This window comes from Benincasa hispida, chromosome 3 (assembly GCF_009727055.1).
Source record: "Benincasa hispida cultivar B227 chromosome 3, ASM972705v1, whole genome shotgun sequence".
In the NCBI taxonomy this organism is placed as follows: Eukaryota; Viridiplantae; Streptophyta; class Magnoliopsida; order Cucurbitales; family Cucurbitaceae; genus Benincasa; species Benincasa hispida.
In genome coordinates, this window is record NC_052351.1 from 25,131,903 (window position 1) to 25,153,939 (window position 22,037).

Sequence of the window (22,037 nt, forward strand, 5' to 3'; positions counted from 1 at the left end):
ATTGAGTAGGTGTCAACCAACCGATCGTCCTAAGCATGTTACAGAGGATGGAGAAAATCCGTCTATCCATTCACGTGCTCTCGCAACAGTAGAGTCATTCTTATAAATAAACTGAAAGAAGTTTAGTTGTCTAATCCGATCTCTAATGTGGGAGGGTTAGTCCTCTATTCTACGATGGTCATCTAATAATAGGGACAATATTAGGAATAGTTGTCATTGGAACGTGATGATATTGAAAGGATAGTAAAGACTTCTTCATTTTCCATATTTTGGGATAGAAACCTTTAACCTAGGATACAAAAGGGAAAATAGTTTTATTAGGGATTGAACCTCAATTGAAATACATTACTTATAATAGAATTAATGATCAAAAAAGTTTTGTAGTTTTTTTTATTCGAGAGTTTAACTAGTAGATTGGTTTTAAAAAACCTCATTTATCCCATCTGTACTAAAACATTCATTTATCCTAATGGTTTGTGAAAGTTGTTGCATTAGCCAAAGTTGATCAAAAGTCTGTGAAAGTTTCAAAACTTTACTCGGAAGGAAAATTAAACTTTAATGTGTTTAAATCAATAATTTGTATATATAAACTAAAATAAATAGTTACTTAATTAAATGTAAGAGATCAATTAAACTTAACACTAATTAATTTATTTTTATGTTAATTAATTATTTAATTGATAAAATAAATAAATAATTTTTTAAGTAAACATGATTATATTAATTAATAAAAATGATTAAATTAATAAATTAATTAATTAGAATATTGATAATTAACCATTATTAAGAAGCAAATAAATAAATAAATAACCATTATTAACCATCATCTTCCAAAAATAAAAATCTCACACTTTTGCAAGGTCTTCAATATTAAGAAGCATGTAAACATTTAAAAAATAAATAAAAAGAAGTTAGAAAAAAAAGGAAAATATACAGTAACCGGACATTGCAAAAAACATATGTACAATATATCCATTGTAGAATGAGGAAACACAAAAAAAAAATACAACTGAAATAGAATATAGGAAAATACAAAAAAAGTAATACACCAACCTCAAACTAATTGAATATTTCGTATTAATTTGGGCTGCATAACAAAACAATAAAAAGAAGTTAAAAAAAATCTAGAAATAATTAAAATGTAGGAAAAGAACTTGTTCGAAGAGAGAAGTACCTATGTTACTTCTATGAAGCACGATATGGATGGAGAGTCCACGGATTGCCGGATCAAAATACAATGAGGTACCCTACCACCTATCAAACAACCAAAAGTTAGAAATTTCATAATATGAAAATAACATAACCAAAAGTTAGAAATGAGAGAAGGAGAAACCAAAGTTAAACCATTTACCAGATTAACAAAATAATTCTTCAATAATGGGGACTCTCAACAAATGGATAGTAGACCAATATAGGAAAAGTGAAGGGTGAAAGGTGGTTGTTGAACATTAATAACAGCCCAAAAAATCAGAATACATAAAACAGAGTGTAACCAGAATATTAAATTTATATCATGGGTAAATGAACTCAATTCCAATTAATAAATTGATTGAGTCATTAATGAAGTAGTTGAATGGAAAGTGGAAATATACAAATGAAATAAAATCGATAAACAATCAGAACAGTCATTAATAAAGTTGGTGAACAGTCTGATAAATGAAATAATTAATAATGCAAAACATTGAAAACGTGCAAAAAAAAATATTTAATAGGATTAACACAATTGAAATTCATCAAGGCATTAGAATTAGAACAACATAGAACAATAGGTTGAGAATAAGATCGAAAATCAAAACAAGGCATGAAAATGAAAATTTCGTGAGAAAGACACAGAGCAAGACACAGATCGAAAATCAAAACAAGACACAGAACAAAGAATCAATAGGTTGCATGTTTAGAAAAATTAAACATGGATGGAAAATCAAAGCAAGGCATGAAATTGAAATTTTTAAGAGAAAGACACAGAACAAGACACAAATTGAAAATCAAAACAAGACACAGAATAGAGAATCAATAGGTTGCATGTTTAAAAAAATTAATCATAGTATGAAAAATCAAAACAAGACATAAAATTAAAGATTTCAAGAGAAAGACTCATCATTGGTCGATCTAGGGTTTAGAAAACGAATCTGAAGTGGACAATGTTCTCCTTATCAAGCTGCAATTTCTTCAACCAGTCCTTACCATGCATTCAACGATCAACGATCAAAGCAACACCAAGGACCAAAAACAAACCGTACAACGGGGGTGAACGGAGGACCGTCAAAACGATAAGGATATGGTTGAGGACAAGATTGAGGTGACGATGGGAAAGGAAAAACACCATATCTATCTGTGAGAAAACAACAGATTTGTGAAGAAAATAACAAATTTGAAGAACGAAGATGAAAATCCATACTGAGATTCGTTGAGAGAGAAGAGATCTTAGGACCTGAGAGGAATGAGCTAGGGTTCCAGAAGGACAGTTGAAAGAGACGTGAGAGAGAGGACTGTACAATATGCGTGAAGTCAAAGGAAAATGAAACAATGACATACAATACGCATGAACAAAGAAAGAAAATGAAACGATGACTATCGATATGCATGAGGAAAATGAAACGGTGAGATACGAAACGCGTGAAGAAAAATGGTCTCCAAACAGTTTAAGTCGTTGAGATGGGATAATAAACCCCCAAACACTGAGATGATATATCAACCCATGTCATATCATCTCATGTTGGGCCCCCAAATAGCCCCTAAGTATGTTTCTATTCGAAGATTCAAATTTCCCTTTCCTTCAAAACAAATTAATTTTGAAAGTTCATATGGGAGGGCCATAAAATTGAGGTTTTAAGCTGTATGCATATATTTGTATGTATTATGACTGTGACATCCTTCAAGGTGCTTCCTCTTTTTAATGCATTGTTCAAAATTCAAATGGTTGGTGATAAAATGATTTCATCCATGTGTTAGGAATTTCAGTTTGTTTTGAAAGAGTGATTAAAGATCATTTGAAAAGAAAAGACTATTAGAAATGGACATGTTCTTTATAATTTGGATTCTCATTATTTCATTTGTAAGGACATAATTTTACTTGTAAAGTTGATCTATCTCCATGTTGCTTTCCTAGTCAAGAACCCTTCATTACTTGTGATATGGCTGCAATCTCCTCTCCACAGCCTCACTTTTCATTTATTATTATTGTAACTATTCCTATGCATAAAATTAGATAATGTACCCATAACTTAAAAATAAAATAGGATGAAGTAATAAAAGAATGAACTGCTTGATTACTGCTTATATTTTCATATCTGTACATCAAAGAAGCTCTTCCAAGAAGAAACAAGAATCACTCTCCAAAAGACAAGGAACTTCATCAAGAAGATGACATACCACTCTTTTACATCCACAGTTGTTGTCCTTCAGAGAAAATATGTTATCTTTCATTCAAATAATCATTTTCCTACCACAAATGTTTGTTTATGCTCTTCACTGCTATGGATAACTTCCAGCTTCTTATAAAATAATGACAATTTGGAGTGGAAAGGACAACCATTTGGTTTTGAGTCATCGTAATAGCGATCGAGAATGTTTAAGTAAGACGTCGAGATGCTGTTTTTCTTGAGCTATGCAGAGTACATTCTTTACCTTAGCTGTCATCTGTTTCAATTCAGCATATTTTCATAAATGGGTTGGCGAAAACGTTTGATTGAAATATACAGAAAGACCTATAACTAAACCTTTCCAATTCCCAATCTTTCTCTTGCATAAGGAACTGATCTCAGTTGGTATCCCGGCGATGATGGAGGAGATTTTCGACTACTTTCCTCTCTGCAATGCAGCTTTGCGTTGGCTCTGTTTCGGGTTGTTATGGTGGATGAAGTCTTCCACTTCTCTTGCAATATGCTTGGGAGGGTCGATTCCTGGTAGAGAAATTGTTTTAGATAACTCATTTGTGCAAGAATATCAGATGCAAAAATGGTTGAAAATTGTATGCGTACCAGAAATAGAACAGTAGCACAATGTTTGAGGACCTCCAAGTTCATACGAACATCATCAAGGCTCCTGCACAAAAGCACTTTTGTGAACCAAAGTGATGTAAAACACATAGAGGAGGAAGGGAGTTGATCAATTGTATTGATACCTGTGCTTTTGCTGTCCCAGCTGAAAGTAAGAAGCCAATGATGCCATCTAAACAGAAACAGTTCAAACTATGAGAACTATTTTGCCAAATGTTGTATGTTATGTTATGGTTTTCAAGTTTCTGAAGTTTGTTATCTCTCACCTTCATGTTTCTAGCTCTCTTTCCAAACTTGTTAGTTAATACTCCTAAAGAATCAACCATCCCAACTGGGGTAGGAGCAGGCCTATCAATCTCCGCAAATGCCTCCTTAATACGAACACAGTCGAACCTTCGAATGTTATGGCCTGCCCATATCCTTCCATTCAAGATGCTGAATATCTTGTCTGCGACTTCCTCGAACAATGGCGCAGTTGCAACGGTTTCTCTTGTTATTCCGTCGGGTCGGCTAGACCTCAATGCAACAGCTGATAGATCCGTTGGCCTGATGAGGGTAGTAAAGCTCTCGAGCTCCACAAGTTTCAGAGGACAGACGACAATAGCACCAAATTCCAATACTCGAAACCGTTGCCCGACTCTTTTCGGCACCGTAGTTTCCAAGTCGAAGAAGACAATCTCAGCTGCACCTTCTTCCTCGAATGAAGTTGAAGCCTCCATGTCCATTGGCATTGTGGCAAATAGTTGCAAGCTCAAGTTTTGTTTGTTTTCTTAATCTTCAATGAGATGGGATAATGGAGTGGTTGGTTATAAATGGGTGAAGGAAAGAGAGGATTCTTGGTGTTGAGGGTTTGATTGTCTTGAAGTTAAAGTTAAGAGATTGGTCCTTGGATGAAGAAGTGCTTAGCTTCCGGGGGCTGTCCTTTGCAAAACCAGCTCCAATTGAACGGAAAATTGGTCATAAAGAAACGTTAAGAATGACTTTGCTTTTTGCCATCAAATACCGTTCATGCAGCATCGTTTTGGAATATTGATGGAACCTTTGAAGCCAGGTCTTCCTAATCAAAAATTATTCTGTTCCCTCTTGAATTTCCTTTCATATTTTATTACTCTCCTCTTAATTATTCAATCTAAGATAAAATCGAAGTTTTCTATCCAACTGATGAGAATCATTTCCTCAATTTCTGTTTAATAGGGAAACAGAATAACGTGAATAGTTCCCCTGCCCTTTGAGCAAAAACGCATACACTATCAATTTTGAAAATTGAATTAACAGAAACTCATTACTATAATCTTTGATCCAATCGACCCACTATCATAATACTTTAAAAAATAAATAAATAAAGAGATAATAACATACGTAAATTGTAATGAAAAACAAATCATATTTCTACCATCCCCGTTTGAAAATTTCTATTAATCAAACCAATCCGCTATTTCTCCAAAAAAACAAAACAAAACAAAAAAACCCATAAAAAAGGGCTACACGAAAATTTTATTTTTTCAAAAAAACTATGAAAGGAACATTTTTTTTTTTTTTTTTTTGAGAAAGGGAACAAACTCACTTTTATTAAGAAAATACGCATAATTAATATGGGATGAAAGATAGTTTTTGACTTTTTGTGGGTGAGAAATATTGCGGATACAAGTACTATAGTAAATAAATAGTAAAGAACAACAAATAAATAAATAGTAAAAAGAACGACAAATCATATTTCCATAATCTCAATTTGAAATTTTCTATTAATCAAACCAATGGATATTTGCTCAAAAAAAAGTATCAAAAAAGGATTACATAACAAATTTATTTTTAAAAAAATATATCTAAAGGGAACAAACTCACTTTTTATTTGACTTTATGGGAGAGATATTACTGATAACTTTTGTCAGTTTTGATTAATAGTATGAAAAATCTATATGGAATGGTAAATTATACATTGCATTGAATTTTTGTGATTGAATGCGTATTTTAGAGTGATTTTTAATCTGACAAAAAATGTAACAATACATCAGCGGAGTAAATAAATAACCTTCTACGCCCCAACGGATAAAGTTTAAGACTCGCCCGCCCTAGTTGCGAAATAAGAGTTCAAGAATGGCCCATAGAAGCAAATTCTGGAAGGAAATGAGAAACATCAAAGGGGTTGAACCAGTTTTTGTTTTTGATGCACCCCACAATTTACTAAAGAGAATGATGCAAAGTTCTGCGTTATTCCAACAAATCAATATACCATTTTCATGGCACTAAAATTAACAGGTCATTCTAAAAGGCAACTCATAAGCTACAACTTATATAACACAGTACAATAACGAGGCAAGTGAACAAACCACCTGTATAATGATGAATTTTAGGTGACACCCAAAAAAGAGAGGAATAGATTTTCATACAAGGGATAAAACTTAAAACCCACACGGGTTAAAAATGTGGGGGAACAGAAGCATAAGGTATTGTAACACCAAAATCATACACACTACCTTAAATCCGAGTACTCGAAGAATCAAAATCATCAGGAGCAACACGGGCAATCCAGTTATTGAGCGTTCTCTTAATCTCAGAGTGATTAACGTAAGCCAATTCATACATACTACAGAGATTCACGATCACTGTTTCATTGAGAGCCACAGTAGGAACTCTTTCCAGTGCATTTTCAAGCACCTTAATCGAATCTGCTAAATCCCGCAAGTACATCAAGCAAAGCGCCTTATTGTTAATGGCAACCACGTCCGAATCGTCCCTCTCGATACACTCCTCATATTCCCTCACTGCTGAAAGATAGTCCTTACCCACCAAAAACACCAACGCCTTGTTCCTATTCACAAGGTTCTTAATCTCTACCTCGCTCAATGACCCACTACTCTTCCCCTCCTTAACCATCTCCTCAATCTGATTAAACGAACGCTTTGCACCTTCAATATCACCAACATGCATTTGTATATACCCAAGTTTCGAAATCAAAGCAGGGTCTGAGAAATCCTCACTAAGCAAATTATTCATCAGAGTTAAACAAACCCCAAACTCCTTGTTACTTAAATGATGACCAATAATACAATTAATCACAAACACTACCCTTTTCTTCCACAAGTTCACAGAGACATCGAGATTTTTCTCCTCTTTATCCTTGACTTTTGACTGTACAAAATCAAGAAGTTCGTAGAACCGGTCCAACCCATCTTGACGCTCACCCATTTTGATAGGGATTAGGGCGTGCAGCCACCGAAGTGAAAAGGGGACCATCGAACCGGTCCGATTAGGGTAGACGCTTGGATAAGATTCGTACCTGTATTGAGAGCTATCGAGATCTTCGAGAGAATCGAGTTCCGCCAAAGCTTCGGCGAAACGGCGGAGTTTGACGAGGGCAAGAACATTGTAGGAGAGGTAAATGAGGTGGTCATGGGGTTTCTGGAGGAGGGAAAGAGATCGTGCCCTTGCAACCTTATCTAAAATTGAACGCCATGAGCCGCGAGCGGCGAGATCTTGAAGAGAGGAAAGCTCGTGGGCAAGATCGTTGAGGGATCCGAACTGACTGGTTAATGGGTCCGAGGAAATTGTCAATTCCTCGATTCCTGATGTTAGGGTTTCGGAATCGGAAGTTCTGTGAGAATGAGATTCTGGTGACGGTGGCTCAGTTTCCATCTCGAGAGATGGTGAGTCGTTGAACCGAAAGGATCCAATTTCCTATCTTCTTCTTCTTCTTCTTTTTTCTTCTTTCTTTTCGATATCCCCTCGATCAACTGTGGTTTACGTTGGACCAAAAGGATCCAGGCTCACCTAGCCCAAAACCATCTATTGGGCCTCGTCTATACGCCACGGCCCGCTTCAGGAATTTTTTAGGGAAATCAGCCCAAATTAAAGGGCCATTGTGGTAAAAGAGAAAAAAACAAGAAAATAATATTCAAATAAGTTATGAAATTGAGGAACACAATGGAAATATGAATATGAAAAATATAATATAATAATAATAAATAAATAAAAACTAAAATTACAAAATAAGATAACTAAAAACATAAAATAACCAAAATCATGAAATTGGATAATATGAAAATTAGTGCAAGTGAAATTCTCACCAATGCGTGTGTGTTTTTAAGATCCACCAAATTTCACTATTTATAGGCAAAGTGGCAAGTAGGATGTGGACTTATATGGACACCAAGCATGAATAACTACAAGACACATGAACAACATGAATAGTGACACATGACCTTTAGGACACTAAGCAATAACCATCTATTTTCTATTATAATATTCATAATACTCCCCTTAGATGCCCAGACATATATATATATATATGAAATATGTCTCGTTAAAACCTTACTAGGAAAAAATCAATGGGAAAAACCCTATTGAAGGAAAAATAGTACATATTTTATATAGTACATATTTTATATAATACATACTCCTAAAAAAAATACAATATATTTACTCTCCCTCATGAAAACATCACTAAAGATCTTTGAGTCGTCGCATTCCAATGTTGTGCATCAATTTTTTAAAAGTTGAGAGCGGTAATGCCTTTGTAAATAAGTATGTCAGGTTAACATTCGAACTAATTTGTAGTACAGTGATGCCGCGATTTTCTTCAAGATCATGAGTATAGAAAAGCTTCAGTGAAATATGTTTTGTTTTATCTCCTTTAAAATATCCTCTTTTGATTTTGGTTATGTAAGCTGCATTGTCTTCGAATAATATTGTTGGAAGGTTTTTATTAGAAGACAAGCCATGCATTTCGCGAATGTGTTGAGTCATTGATCTTACCTATACATATTCTCGACTAGCCTCATGAATTGCAAGAATTTCAGCATGATTTGAGGAAGTGATTGTTATAGTCGGTTTCACCGATCGCCATGATATAGCAATTCCTCTGTATATGTGTAGATTGTTTATGGTCTAGCTTTGTGTGGATTAGATAAATATTCAGAATCTACATAACTAACTAGATCAAAATTTGATTTATTTGAATAAAACAAACTCATATCGAATGTTCCTTGGAGATAACGAAGTATATGCTTAATTTCGTTTCAATGTCTTTTTGTAGGAGAAGAACTATATCTAGCTAATAAATTTACTGAAAAATGCAATATCAGGTCTTGTATTATTAGCAAGATATATAAATGCACCAATTGCACTAAGATATGGTACTTCAGGACTAAGAAATTCTCCATTATCTTCTCGAGGTCAAGATATAGTGCAATGAATGTTTTCAAATTTTTTAGTGGATGTGCTTTGTCCATATAAAATCTTTAATGGATGTGCTTTGTCCATATAAAATCTTTTCAAATTTTATATGGAGAATTTCATTGGAATATTTAATGGATGTGCTTTGTCCATATAAAATCTTTTCAAATTTTTTCCTATATAAGTTGACTGATAAATAAATATTCCATCTGCTAAATGCTCATTTTGTAAACTAAGGCAAAATTTTATTTCGAGATCTTTCATCTCAAATTTTTTCTTAAGATATTCTATTACCTTTGAAAGCTCTTCAGGAGTTTCAATTATATTCAAGTCATCAACATATACAATTATAATAGCAAATCTTGATCGTGATTTCCTTTTAGAAATACACAAACATATTGGATTATTTTGATATCCTTCTTTCAATAAATATCCACTCAGGCGATTGTACCACATCTTGTTTCAATCCATATAGTGATCTCTGTAACTTTATTGAATACCATTCCCGGGAATTTGATGTATATGTTTCAGGTAACTTAAATCCTTCTAGGATTCTCATATAAATATCATTATCAAGAGATCCATATAAATATACTGTGACTGCATCCATAAGATGCATATTCAGACTTTTATACACAGGCAAACCAATTAAATATCTTAATGTAATTACATCTACCACCAGAGAATACGTCTCCTCAAAATCAATACCAGATATTTGTGAAAAACCTTGTGCAACTAGTCTTGTTTTATATCTTATGATCTCATTATTTTCATTTCTTTTCCTCACAAATACTCATTTGTATCCCATAGGTTTAACTGTTCGGACTACAGGTCCAAAAATCTTAAGTTTTGAAAGTTAGTTTAATTATGCATCAATTACTTCTTTCTACTTAAACCAATCTTTTATATGTCAATATTCTTCAATAGATTTTATTTCAGGATTCTCATTTTCAGATATAATATCAAGAACAACATTATATGCAAAAAAAATTTCAATAATTACATTAGTTTGATTCCATTTTTTTCCTATCATGACATAGTTTATTGAAATCTCATTATTATATTTAGGTATTTTACCTTTCTCACTAGTCATGTCGATGATATCTTTATGAGTATTTACATCCTTAACCAAGTTTTTTTCACAAAATTCTTTTTTTTGTTTTCGAGGATTTTTATCTTTGGAACTCACTGATCTACCACGCTTCTGACGTATTCCAGACTCATTAGTGACAACTTGTTGTGTTGGGATATCAAATTTTAATGGAACATTTGCAGCTGGTATATGTGACTTAGTTACTTTATTTGCATCCATAAATGCATCTAGTAATTAATTTGCTATATTAAGCAAATGAATTATTTTATGAACTTCAAGTTCACATTGATCTGTACGAGAATCCAATTGAGACAATAACGATGCATTCCATGTAATTTCTTTTTCAAACTTCTTAATTCCTCCCCTAATGTTCAAAATTTTGTCTCATTAAAATGACAATCAGCAAATCGTGCAATAGATACATCACCGGTTAAGGGCTCAAGATATTTAATAATTGATGGGAAATCATATCCAACATATATTCCTAAACTCATTTGAGGACCCATCTTAGTGCGTTGTGGTGGAGCAATAGGAACATATACTGCACATCCAAAAATCCTCAGATGGGAAATATTTAGCTCATGACCATAAGCTAATTGTAATATCGAGTACTTATGATAAGCTACTGGCCTAATGCGTACAAGTAACGTTGCATGCAAAATAACATTGTCCCTATACAAATGAAGGAAGCTTAGCTCTCATAAGTAATGATCTTGCAATTAATTGCAAATGTTTTATAAATGATTATGCTAAACCATGTTGTGTATGAACATGAGCTATAGGATGTTCAACACTTATCCCAATTGACATACAATATTATCAAAAGCTTGGGATATAAATTCACTAGCATTATCAAGACGAATGCTCTTAATTGTATAATCAGGAAATCGTGCTCTTAACTTAATTATTTGAGCAAGTAATCTTGCAAATACAAGATTTTGACTTGATAATAAGCACACATGTGACCATCTGCTTGATGCATCTATTAATACCATAAAATATCTAAATAGTCCACTTGGTGCGTTAATGGTCCACATATATCATCATGAATTCGTTATACATATGCAAGTGATTTAGTCCACACTTTAGTTAGTGATGGTCTAATTATCAATTTTTCTTGAGAGCAAACATCACATGATAATTCATTAGATTGAAGAATCTTCTGGTTCCTCAATGGGTGTCCATTTGAATTTTCAATAATTATCCTTACCATTGTAGATCTTGGATGACCCAATCAGTCATGCCAATTTGTAAATATGTTTGGATTCATGAACTTCAGGTTCATTGTTGCATATGTTTCAATTACTCGTATATGAGTATAATACAATCTAGAAGATAAAGCAGACAACTTTTCCAATATACGTTTTTCATTTGAGATAGTGGATATGATATATAGATATTCCATATTATTCTTACTATCAGTCTCAATATGATAATCATTATAACGTATATCTTTAAAACTTAGAAGAGATCTCTTTGATTGACTAGAGAAGAATGCACAAACTTTGTTCCTCTAGGCAAAATAATATTTGCTTTTCCAAAACCTTTGATCAAGTTTGCAGAATTTGATATTGTATTTACTTTTGCTTTCAGCATTGTCAATTTGGAAAAATATTTTTTATGCTTTTCCAAGATCTTTAATCAAGTTTGTAGAACTCGATATTGTATTTACTTTTGCTTTCAACATTGTCAATTTGGAAAAATATTTTTTATGCTTTTCCAAGACCTTTGATCAAGTTTGCAGAACCTGATATTATATTTACTTTTGCTTTCAGCATTGTCAATTTGGAAAAATATTTTTTATTTGTAAGTATTGTATGTGTAGTTGCACTGTCTACCGGACATATATATTCCTTGCTCATTTTTTAATCACCCAACATATGAAAATGATTCATGTTTCTTCATTAAAATAAAATAATTATAATAAGAAAAACAACACTTCAAATATATAAAAGTTACTAAAAAAAACATGAAGATAGATAAAAGAAAACAACAACATTTAGTCTATATATTCTTAAAGTTAAAAGAAACACTTGATGTGCCACCAACTGTGCCAATCTTCTCTTCAGGAGATTCAAAGAAGTCCACCACATCCAAATTTGTCATATGGGATGGGTCAAATATGTTATTATCTTGTTACGCAAAACTTGTTTCCACATTTTTCTCATTTTCCTCCGGGGAGGCTTGATAGAGGTCAACTGAGTATTTTGACCGTACGATAGGTATGTGACCAATGGCCAGTCATTCCGCATCAGAAACATTTATTTTCGACACTTTTTGAACTTTTATCTTGTGAAGCTTTTCCGTTGTGATCATCATTTTGTGTGGTTTTTTTGAAATTTAAATGATTAGAACGACCACCATGAAAACAATAATTATTTCTTCTTCTGTCACGGTCACAACCTCGACCACGATTATTATTACAATTCACAGCATTCACTTCAGGAAATGGTGTTGTTCCAGTTGGTTGAGATTTATGATTTTTCATCAATAACTCGTTATTTTGTTCAGTCACGAAAAGACATGAAATTAATTCAGAATACTGTTTAAAGCCCTTCTCTCGATATTGTTGCTACAGGAGCATATTTGAGACATGAAATATAGAAAATGTATTCTGTAACATAGCAACATCAATAATTTTCTCTCTGCATAACAATAATTTTGAACTGATTTTTAAATAATGTGGAGTTGTAATCACTTACTGATTTGAAATCTTGTAATCTCAAATACATCCACTTATAACGAGCTTTAAGTAGAATAACTGTTTTTTATGATCATACCTCTCTTTCAATTTTTTTATCACAAGATACAGGGATCTTTTATTGTAAGATACTCAATTTTCAATCCCTTGTGGATACGACGACGAAAAAAAATCATATCTTTTACTTTGTTCCGACTGGATGTCATATTTCATTCTTTAATGGTCTCCAAAAGATTCATAACATTCAGGCGGATTTCAGCATTAAGTACCCGTGACAAATAATTATTGTTGTTAATATCAAGGGCGACAAATTCTAATTTTGTGAGATTTGTCATGACAACACTATCATAAAATATTGTACTTACGTTAGAAATTTAATAGATATTGAATATGCAAAATAACATTAAATTTATTAATTATAACGAAGAAGGAAAAATCAACATACATTTAGGACCTACCTTTAGCGGGGAAGACGACAGGAGCTCGTGCTGTTATGAAATTGAGGAGCACAATAGGAATACGGATGAAAATATAATATAATAATATTTTTATATAATAATAATAAATAAATAAAAACTAAAATTATAAAATAACCAAAATCATGAAATTGGATAATATGAAAATTAGTGCAAGTGGAATTCTCACCAATGTATATGTGTTTTTAAGATCCACCAAATGCCACTATTTATAGCAAAATGACAAGTAGGATGTGGATTTACATAGACACCAAATATGAATAACCAATACATAGACACTAAACATGAATAACCAATACATAGACACCAAACATGAATAACCAAACATGACCTTTAGGACACTAAGCAATGGACATCTATTTTATATTATAATATTTATAATATTAATATGATAGGTGTTATAGAAAAAATAGAAATAGAATTTAATAAATTATAGATGAAAATAACGTTTTCATCTCTACATTTTGAAATATTTTAAGTTCGAGTAGTTTTTTTTTTCTTCTTTTTTTTTTTTTTTTACAAAAAAACGTGAGTGTCTTTTATTTATGAAAAATGTGAATTGGTTAGAGCATCAATGATCAATCAACCATGGATTTCTTTTTTCTTCCTTTTTTAGGCTTGTTTTGGTGACTTTTAGGCAATGTTTTTTTTTTTTTCCCCCGAGATTATGGAAGGATCGATATGTCAACAACTTTATATTATTGAAATTAGTGAATTTAAGTAGGTTTTAATGTTGTAGACTATTAAGGGATGTTTAGTTTAACTTTTCAGGTATTTAATTTGGAAAACAAATTATTTTAGAAAAAGTTGATCTGTTTAAAATAATTTTTGTATACACTTTCAAAGTTTATTTTAAGCAATTTTTTTAAAAAAATTTAAATAAAAATATTTTTTTGAAAAACATTTTTTTCTCTAATCAATCCAAACATGTCCTAAAACTAGTTGGGGAATTAGTGAAAATTGAATAGATAGTATAAATTGCAACATCTAACTAAATTTAAAAATCTAGTTTGATAAAATTGAAAGTTTAAGTTAAAAATTATGGATATTAAAAAAACTCAACCTGGATTATCCAACCCAAACTATAGGAGGGATTGAGTTGAGTTAGTTTTATTCTTGGGTTAGATTAGTTGAACATTTTCTATTATTGTTGGGTTAGGTTGGATCTCAAGTCGGCTAAGTAAAAATTTAGATCGACCCAACTCAACTCGAATTACATATATATTCATAAATATATATATATATAAGTCGGACTACCTTGTGAATTTATGAATTTTTAATATTTTTCTTTTAAAATTGTTATGATGTTTGTATTTGTTTAAAATTTGTAATAAATATCATAGATATTTGATTTTTAACCTTGGAATTGTATAGATTTTAATTATTAGTCATATGTTGTAGATAATTTTAAGTAATTTAAATTAATAAGGAAAAAAAAAAAAAGGTTATAATCTGACAATTCAAGGTCAACTATAGGAATTAAACAAAAGGGTAAGGGGTGAAACTGTCCACAGGTCAAGAAAGAAAGAAAAGGCATTTATATTAGTGAGAAAGAAATGGCTTGGGTTGACGTAAATCAAAATTTCATAAAATGGCCTTTAATAAATGCTGAACGTCCGATTGTAAAATGTTTATGATATCTGCCGTTACTTTATTAAAATCTTAATTATTTCGTAAGAATCAAAATGAAAAAAATCCGCTAACATTGAAACGGAAATAAATCAGATTTTCATTTAATGAAATAATGCATTTATTACAATTTTCCATTTTTGCAATTTACAAGAACCCCTTTAAATTGGACAGTCCCCAAATTCATTTTTCTCACCAACACAAAGCCTTTGAACAAAAAAAAAAGGTAGTAATCTCCACAACACAAGCCCCTAATATGGCCATCTTTGTCAAGCTCGTCACTGCTCTTCTCGTCCTCTCTCTCGTTTCCACAGGTATAAATATATAAAATTTTAAGCCCATTTTGTCCCTTTCTTCCTTATCCTAACATTTTTCTTTTCCAAGTCGTTGTTTTGTTTCTATAAAAGTGTTTTTATTGGTAGGTGTGAATGCCCTTATTTGAATAGTCTTCTCTCTTTTTATCTTCATTCCTTTTGGTTTTCATATCTTAAATATAACACTTCCCCTCCCTGCACTTTGCTTAATCTTATTATCATCTTAATTCACCGATTAACCTAAGCTGATGTCTACTATCGGTAAATTTAGTTATATCAATAATTTAATAAATTCTGATGGATTAAACTTTAAAAATAATTGATTTTTGTTGGGCCAAATTGATATTGAAACCTTATTGTTTCAGGAAATTGTCAGTGTATATTGAACAACATAACAATCAGCCAAAGGATGACTGGATTTCAGATCCATGGAATGACAGAATGGAAAGTGACAATAAGCAACAACTGCCCTTGTTCTCAATCAGAAGTGAAAATTGATTGCAAAGGATTTCAAACTACTGAAAGCATCGATCCTTCCATCTTAGCCGTTTTTGATACTGAGTGTTTGGTCAACAATGGCCTTCCTATTTTCAATTCCAACCCCATTACTTTCTCTTATGCACAAGACCCTCAATTCAATTTCAAGCCAATCTCCTCCCAAATTTCCTGTTCTTAAATTCCTTATATTTTCAAACCTTCTCATTTGACCTAGATTAAATTTTGATGTCTAGGCTTTTATTATAAACACTAAATAAAATATATATTTATATTTGATTTTTTTTGTCTTCAAGTGATTCATTACAATTATTTCATATCGCAATTTGCGCATATGACATAGCTTGAATTACGTTATATTAGACTATGACTTGCAAAACACATATGAACACACAAGGAAAAGAATGATCTAAATGCATAAAATTTTCCAACTTGTTTTTGTCAAAATAAAGTAAAATATGATAATTTCAATGATTGGACATTTTCCTAGAAATAGCGGTTGAATAACTCCATGAATTAAACAAAAAAGTATAGAAGACTTGAAAATTTCATTAATTTTGTAAGTTAATTGACTGTTATATTAAACTTTGATATTATCTAATTCATTTACACGGATGCGAGAAAAAAGGGGTTACCTACAAGAAACAGACAAAATCTTTTTTAAAATAAAATACGAAATATATATTGATAAAAAACGGTATTCGCTTTTCATTACTATTTAATTATTAAGTTTGTTAACCTTTAATTAATTTGGTTAATTATACCTAAAGTGAAAATAGATCAGCTTTTGTGTTCTTCGGGAAAATAAAAAAACAAAAAAGAATCAGCTTTCGTGTACTACTTCTCATGACAACACATATATTTATGGTATAAAAAAATGATTTGACTAATTACAATTTTCTTTAATAATAGTTGGGATGTTTTAATAAATGAATATCTTGAGCGATAGACCGTGATAAATATTTTTCATTATTAGTGGTAATGTCTATCACAATATGTCATAGTCGATTATCGATAAATAATGATATTTTATTATATTTAAAAATATTTTTAATAATTTTATCATTTAAAACAATTATTCATAATAGTTTCATATTTTTAAGAATAAAAATTTTCTTTTTCTTATTATTATGAAAAAAGAATTTATTAAGAGCTCCGTGGCCTCGTCAAAGTGAAGATTAAGGAGTATTTAATTATCCTATAATAACCACGTTTTAGTATAGTAAATACTATTTTGTAATCCCCAATTAACTACCATTTTTACTATTTTAGATTCATCACTTTTTATTCTTTACCATAGTGTTTACTATTTCCTTTTCAAACTAAAATAATTTACACCTCAAACACATACTATTATAATCCAAACTAAAATAGCATAGGACTATAATAACCAAATTTTTACTCCAAACGTATTGTAAGTTATTATAGATATCGTCGAGGAAAATCATGTCGTTATTGGAAAAACAAGATTACATGAGAATTTTAAACTATATTTGCAATTAAAACCTCGTAATTTGAAATGACAATAGTCAAATTAAAACCACCTCATGACATGACTAAGGTTAGAAAATTCATACATATTTTATCAATTTTATATGTTCGAACATGTGATTAAAATGTTAATTTATTGTTTAAAGAGCTCTACCTAACATATTTTATTAAGCCATCTTATTTGTTAGATTCAGTAATACCTTTTCTTTCTTTTGAAAAATCAGATACCTATGTTAATTTTATTTTAGTATAATAGAATAAGCAAAGATTTTTTAATCACTATAAGTTTCTATCGGAATACACCATCATTTTATAATTTATATAATATTACAATATATTAATTATTCAACTTGTACTATAAAATATATTCTTTATTGATTCTTCCATCCTAAGCCTAACAAAAAAAAAAAAGGTAAGTAGGAAGAAAATGTTGCAGCCGTTTACTTGGACCAGGATTTGATTGGGTCAAACTCATGTAGGATATTTATATAGACCCAAGTTCTTCTGCAAAACATCAATCTCAATGAGTTTTAGCCTTTTGGGTTTCGGAAGAAGCACCAAAACGATTCAACAAATGGCTTCGTTGTTACAGAGTAGACAATATCTCTTGATTCTCCTCTGCTTCTTGTTGTTCTTAATACAATCTCCAATTGCAGAATCAAGAACTCTGAACTATAAATGGGAAGTGAAGTCCGAATTGAAGTCCCCCGACTGCTTTAAAAAACTTACCATGACCATTAATGGCAGATCTCCAGGTCCCACTATCTACGCCCACCAAGGTGACACCGTCATCGTTGAGCTCAAGAACAGCTTCAGTACCGAAAATGTCGCAATCCACTGGCATGGAATCCGACAGGTACCCCAGATTTCATCTCTCTCCATATACTTATTTGATGATTTTTCTATTTTCTTTCCTAACGTGTTTGTATTTTGTGTAATATAATTGAAGATTGGAACACCTTGGAGCGATGGAACAGAAGGTGTCACCCAATGTCCTATTTTGCCTGGTGAAACCTTCAAATATCAGTTCGTTGTAGACAGAGTAAGAGCTGGACCCACTGGTTTTATCTTGTGCCTCTCAAAAACTCCATTATTTTGGGTTTTGACCTTTGTGAATTTTGAAATATGCAGCCAGGAACTTACCTATACCATGCCCATTACGGTATGCAAAGAGAAGATGGTCTCTATGGATCCATTGTGGTTTGGCTTCCAGAAGGACAAACAGAGCCTTTTTCCTACGATTACGATCGTAATCTCATCCTCACAGATTGGTATCATAAAACCAGCCATGAACACGCCGCCGGATTGGCTACCCCCGGCTCTGGCTTCACTTGGGTGGGGGAGCCTGATTCACTTTTGATACAAGGAAGAGGGAGATTCAATTGCTCTGTTTTGGGATCTTCAACCTCTGCTACCTGCAATTCATCCAACCCAGAATGTATTCTTTATCCAATAACAGTCGTACCAGGAAAAACTTACCGATTGAGAGTCTCTAGTCTTACTTCTCTTTCAGCTCTCAGTTTCCAAATTGAGGTAATTACAAAATCATCTACTTAATTTCATTTCCCTCCTTGAAATTCTTCTGAAATGGCTTAAACTCTCTGTTTTGGAAACAGGGTCACACCATGACTGTGGTTGAAGCAGATGGGCATTACGTCGAGCCATTTCAAGTAAACAACTTGTTCATATACTCGGGAGAAACATATTCTGTGTTGATAAAAGCCGATCAAGACCCTTCTAGAAACTACTGGATCACAACCAATGTGGTGAGCCGATCAAGGACCACCCCCCCTGGTTTGGCCATTTTCAATTATTACCCAAATCACCAGCGTAAACTTCCTCCGACAACTCCTCCGGCACCACCTGCTTGGAACGATGTTGCACCTCGATTGGCTCAAAGCCACGCCATCAAAGCCCGACAAGGTTTTATCCACGCGCCGCCCAAAGCCGCCGACAAAGTGATCGTGCTTCTCAACACCCAAAACACCGTGAATGGACGCCGCCGATGGTCGTTAAATAACGTTTCCTTCAACATGCCTCACACCCCTTACCTTATTGCCCTGAAGCACAATCTTCTCCATGCGTTCAGCCAGGATAAACCACCCACCGGATACGATTTCAAGAACTACGACATTTTCAATCCGGCGCCCAACCCTGAAGCGACGGTGAGCGACGCTATATTCCGGCTGGATTTCAATTCGACGGTGGACATCATTTTGCAGAACGCGAATATGATGAGCCCAAACAACAGTGAAACGCATCCTTGGCATTTGCACGGCCATGATTTCTGGGTGCTGGGGTACGGGGAAGGGAAATTCGATATCTACAAAGATCCAAGCAAGTTCAATTTAGAGAATCCGATCATGAAGAACACGGTGCCGTTGCACCCATATGGATGGACGGCTTTGAGATTTGTGGCGGATAACCCTGGGGTTTGGGCCTTCCACTGCCACATCGACGCCCATTTCTTTATGGGAATGGGAGTTGTTTTTGCAGAAGGGATTGACAGGGTTCAGAAATTGCCTACTTCCATTATGGGATGCGGCGAGAGCAAGAGGTTCTTAAGGCCTTAATTCATTTCCATCCCCATTATTCTTTACAAGCATTAAGTCTATTCTTTATGTTTAGCCATATTCGTTATAATCATAGAGTCATCCTCAAATGTGAATGTATGTCAATATTCTTTTCTTTGTTATAGTAATTGTAATCCTTAATCCCTTATTCCCTACCCAGGAATTTGAAATAATTGAAATAAGAATACAATTGGTATGTTGTTTATTTAAACTACGATTGGTATATATATATGTTCTGTAAATGTCAAGTTGTCAACCACTCATCAAACGGTAGCTCTACATGAATAAAAATGTCTTCCATCATGACATTAGAACTTCAAATCTTTCATCCAATTCAATTCAACAAAAAACGAAAATTAAAAATCACTCTAATCCAAAAGGGGAAAAAAACTCACTGAAAGGCAATAATTGGTTTTTTTTTTTTTTTTTTTTTTTTTAATTTATGTCCACTTTCATCTTAAAGTTCAATTTGCAAAATGTAGTTTAGAAACTTTTTTGCTTTCAAAAGTTGGAAATTGGTGGATTTTGACCATGGTGACAATTACAGGATATCTAACCTTTGTAGAAATATTTATAAACTTGAGATCATTTCACTATTTTTCAAGTATCAATTTAATCATCAGCCATTTTTTCTTTACTTTTCCTTTGGGGGTGAAAAACTTAGCCTAGAATTTAATGGTTGAATGAGAAATTTTGGCTAAACACAAGTTGTTATGTCATAACAATGAAAATCCGAATTTGAAAATTATAAATTGAATCGAGTCGAGCAATTAAAATCAATCCAGCCGAATCCAATTCAAGCCCATGGTAAAATTTTGGGTCAACTTAAGGACTAGACTCAAGTCCAATATTTGGGCCCAAAAGCAAATGGCCCAAACCCATGTAAGACACGAGAACCTCTATAAATAGTGGTCTCTTACTTGTAACATCTCAAATTATTATTATTTTTTTTAATTATCTTGAGTTATTTGGTTATGTTTTGAATTTTAAGAAATTAATTGATTTATTTTAAAAAGATATTAAAATTTTAAATTCCAAATGAGATTTAAAATTTTGAATCTTGATAAGTTACCGTGGAATTGAATTTTAAGTTGGTGGAATTAGTTGTTGGGAGATAATTAAATTAATTTAAGTGATGTGAGAGATTTGAGTTGATGTGACGGAGGAAAAGGTAAAATCTATATATATAAGAAAAGGCAAATGTATTTAAATATATTTATATATTTAGGGGTTTGGAAAGAGGATAAAAACAAAAGAAATATTATTAAAAAGTAGTCTCATTTTGCGTGCATAGTGTCACAAGCGTGTTTGTCCTGGGCGTGTTGTCCATGACTGCATGTCCGTCTCCACCTCTTTTTAGTATGCTTCTATGTATTTCCTTTTGCTTTTATATGTACTTTTCTTAGTGAGTGACCGCTCGCCCATTTCCATATGCAAAGGTGACGGATGGGTTTTTGTTCATAACATACTATATAGGGAAAAGACTAAATATCACTTTCCCATACCCGAGTGGTATGCTATAAAGCCGTTGGTGTTGCTTATTGCTTGCTAGCCTACTATTCTCTATTCATATATCCAAAACGTTTGCGAAAATCTTTTTCTTCAAACCTGTTTTCTAAAACCATTTTCTCTAAAACGAGGGTGGAGGTTAAGAAAGGCACCCGGTGTGCCATCGACATTCCGTATTCGAATTGGTTGACTTGTTCACGAGCGAGAACAACTGCCGCACAATCGCTAAGTGAAGCTTTTGAAAGTGCGATTGTGACACATAGCAAACCCTCACTATTCATCTTCTTCCTCACTATCTTCATCGTCGAATCTTGATCTGAGGTTGCAAATGGATGAACGACAGATTTGGGTGTATTTGTACATTTTGTTTTCAGTTTCAAATATATAGGTTTATTGCGGTGCAATACCATCTATCTGAACGAATCGAATCTCAATGCAGAAGCGTGTGAACGCCGATGTTATTGTAATTTAGTTTGGAAAATACAGAAATACAAAGAAAACAAGAATAAACAACAATTTACATCATGCATTTTACATAGAAATTTCAAGGAGAAGATAGTTACCTTTGAAGATAATTCTTCAAACT

General features: G+C 32.7%; 4 protein-coding genes across 4 annotated transcripts; 2 read left to right on the top strand and 2 right to left on the bottom strand.

The window, feature by feature from the left end:
- Positions 1-3,420: 3,420 nt before the first annotated feature.
- Positions 3,421-5,990, bottom strand: LOC120074063 (protein NEN4). The gene is made up of 5 exons (XM_039027050.1): positions 4,265-5,990; positions 4,124-4,170; positions 3,981-4,044; positions 3,720-3,902; positions 3,421-3,639 (listed from the first exon to the last, which is right to left on the bottom strand). Exons 1-5 carry the CDS (start codon positions 4,727-4,729, stop codon positions 3,547-3,549), a joined length of 852 nt encoding a protein of 283 aa, XP_038882978.1. The 5' UTR covers positions 4,730-5,990; the 3' UTR covers positions 3,421-3,546.
- Positions 5,991-6,255: 265 nt separating this feature from the next.
- On the bottom strand, positions 6,256-7,717 carry LOC120074062 (trafficking protein particle complex subunit 12). Its single transcript, XM_039027049.1, has one exon. It carries the CDS (start codon positions 7,629-7,631, stop codon positions 6,474-6,476), a length of 1,158 nt encoding a protein of 385 aa, XP_038882977.1. The 5' UTR covers positions 7,632-7,717; the 3' UTR covers positions 6,256-6,473.
- Positions 7,718-15,284: 7,567 nt separating this feature from the next.
- LOC120072723 (uncharacterized protein At1g05835-like) lies at positions 15,285-16,059 on the top strand. Its single transcript, XM_039025193.1, has 2 exons — positions 15,285-15,383; positions 15,749-16,059. Exons 1-2 carry the CDS (start codon positions 15,326-15,328, stop codon positions 16,057-16,059), a joined length of 369 nt encoding a protein of 122 aa, XP_038881121.1. The 5' UTR covers positions 15,285-15,325.
- A 1,809-nt stretch (positions 16,060-17,868) lies between these two features.
- LOC120072722 (L-ascorbate oxidase) lies at positions 17,869-20,184 on the top strand. The gene is made up of 4 exons (XM_039025192.1): positions 17,869-18,225; positions 18,319-18,411; positions 18,501-18,902; positions 18,986-20,184. The coding sequence occupies exons 1-4, from the start codon at positions 17,893-17,895 to the stop codon at positions 19,940-19,942; spliced, it is 1,785 nt and encodes a 594-aa protein (XP_038881120.1). The 5' UTR covers positions 17,869-17,892; the 3' UTR covers positions 19,943-20,184.
- Positions 20,185-22,037: the final 1,853 nt, after the last annotated feature.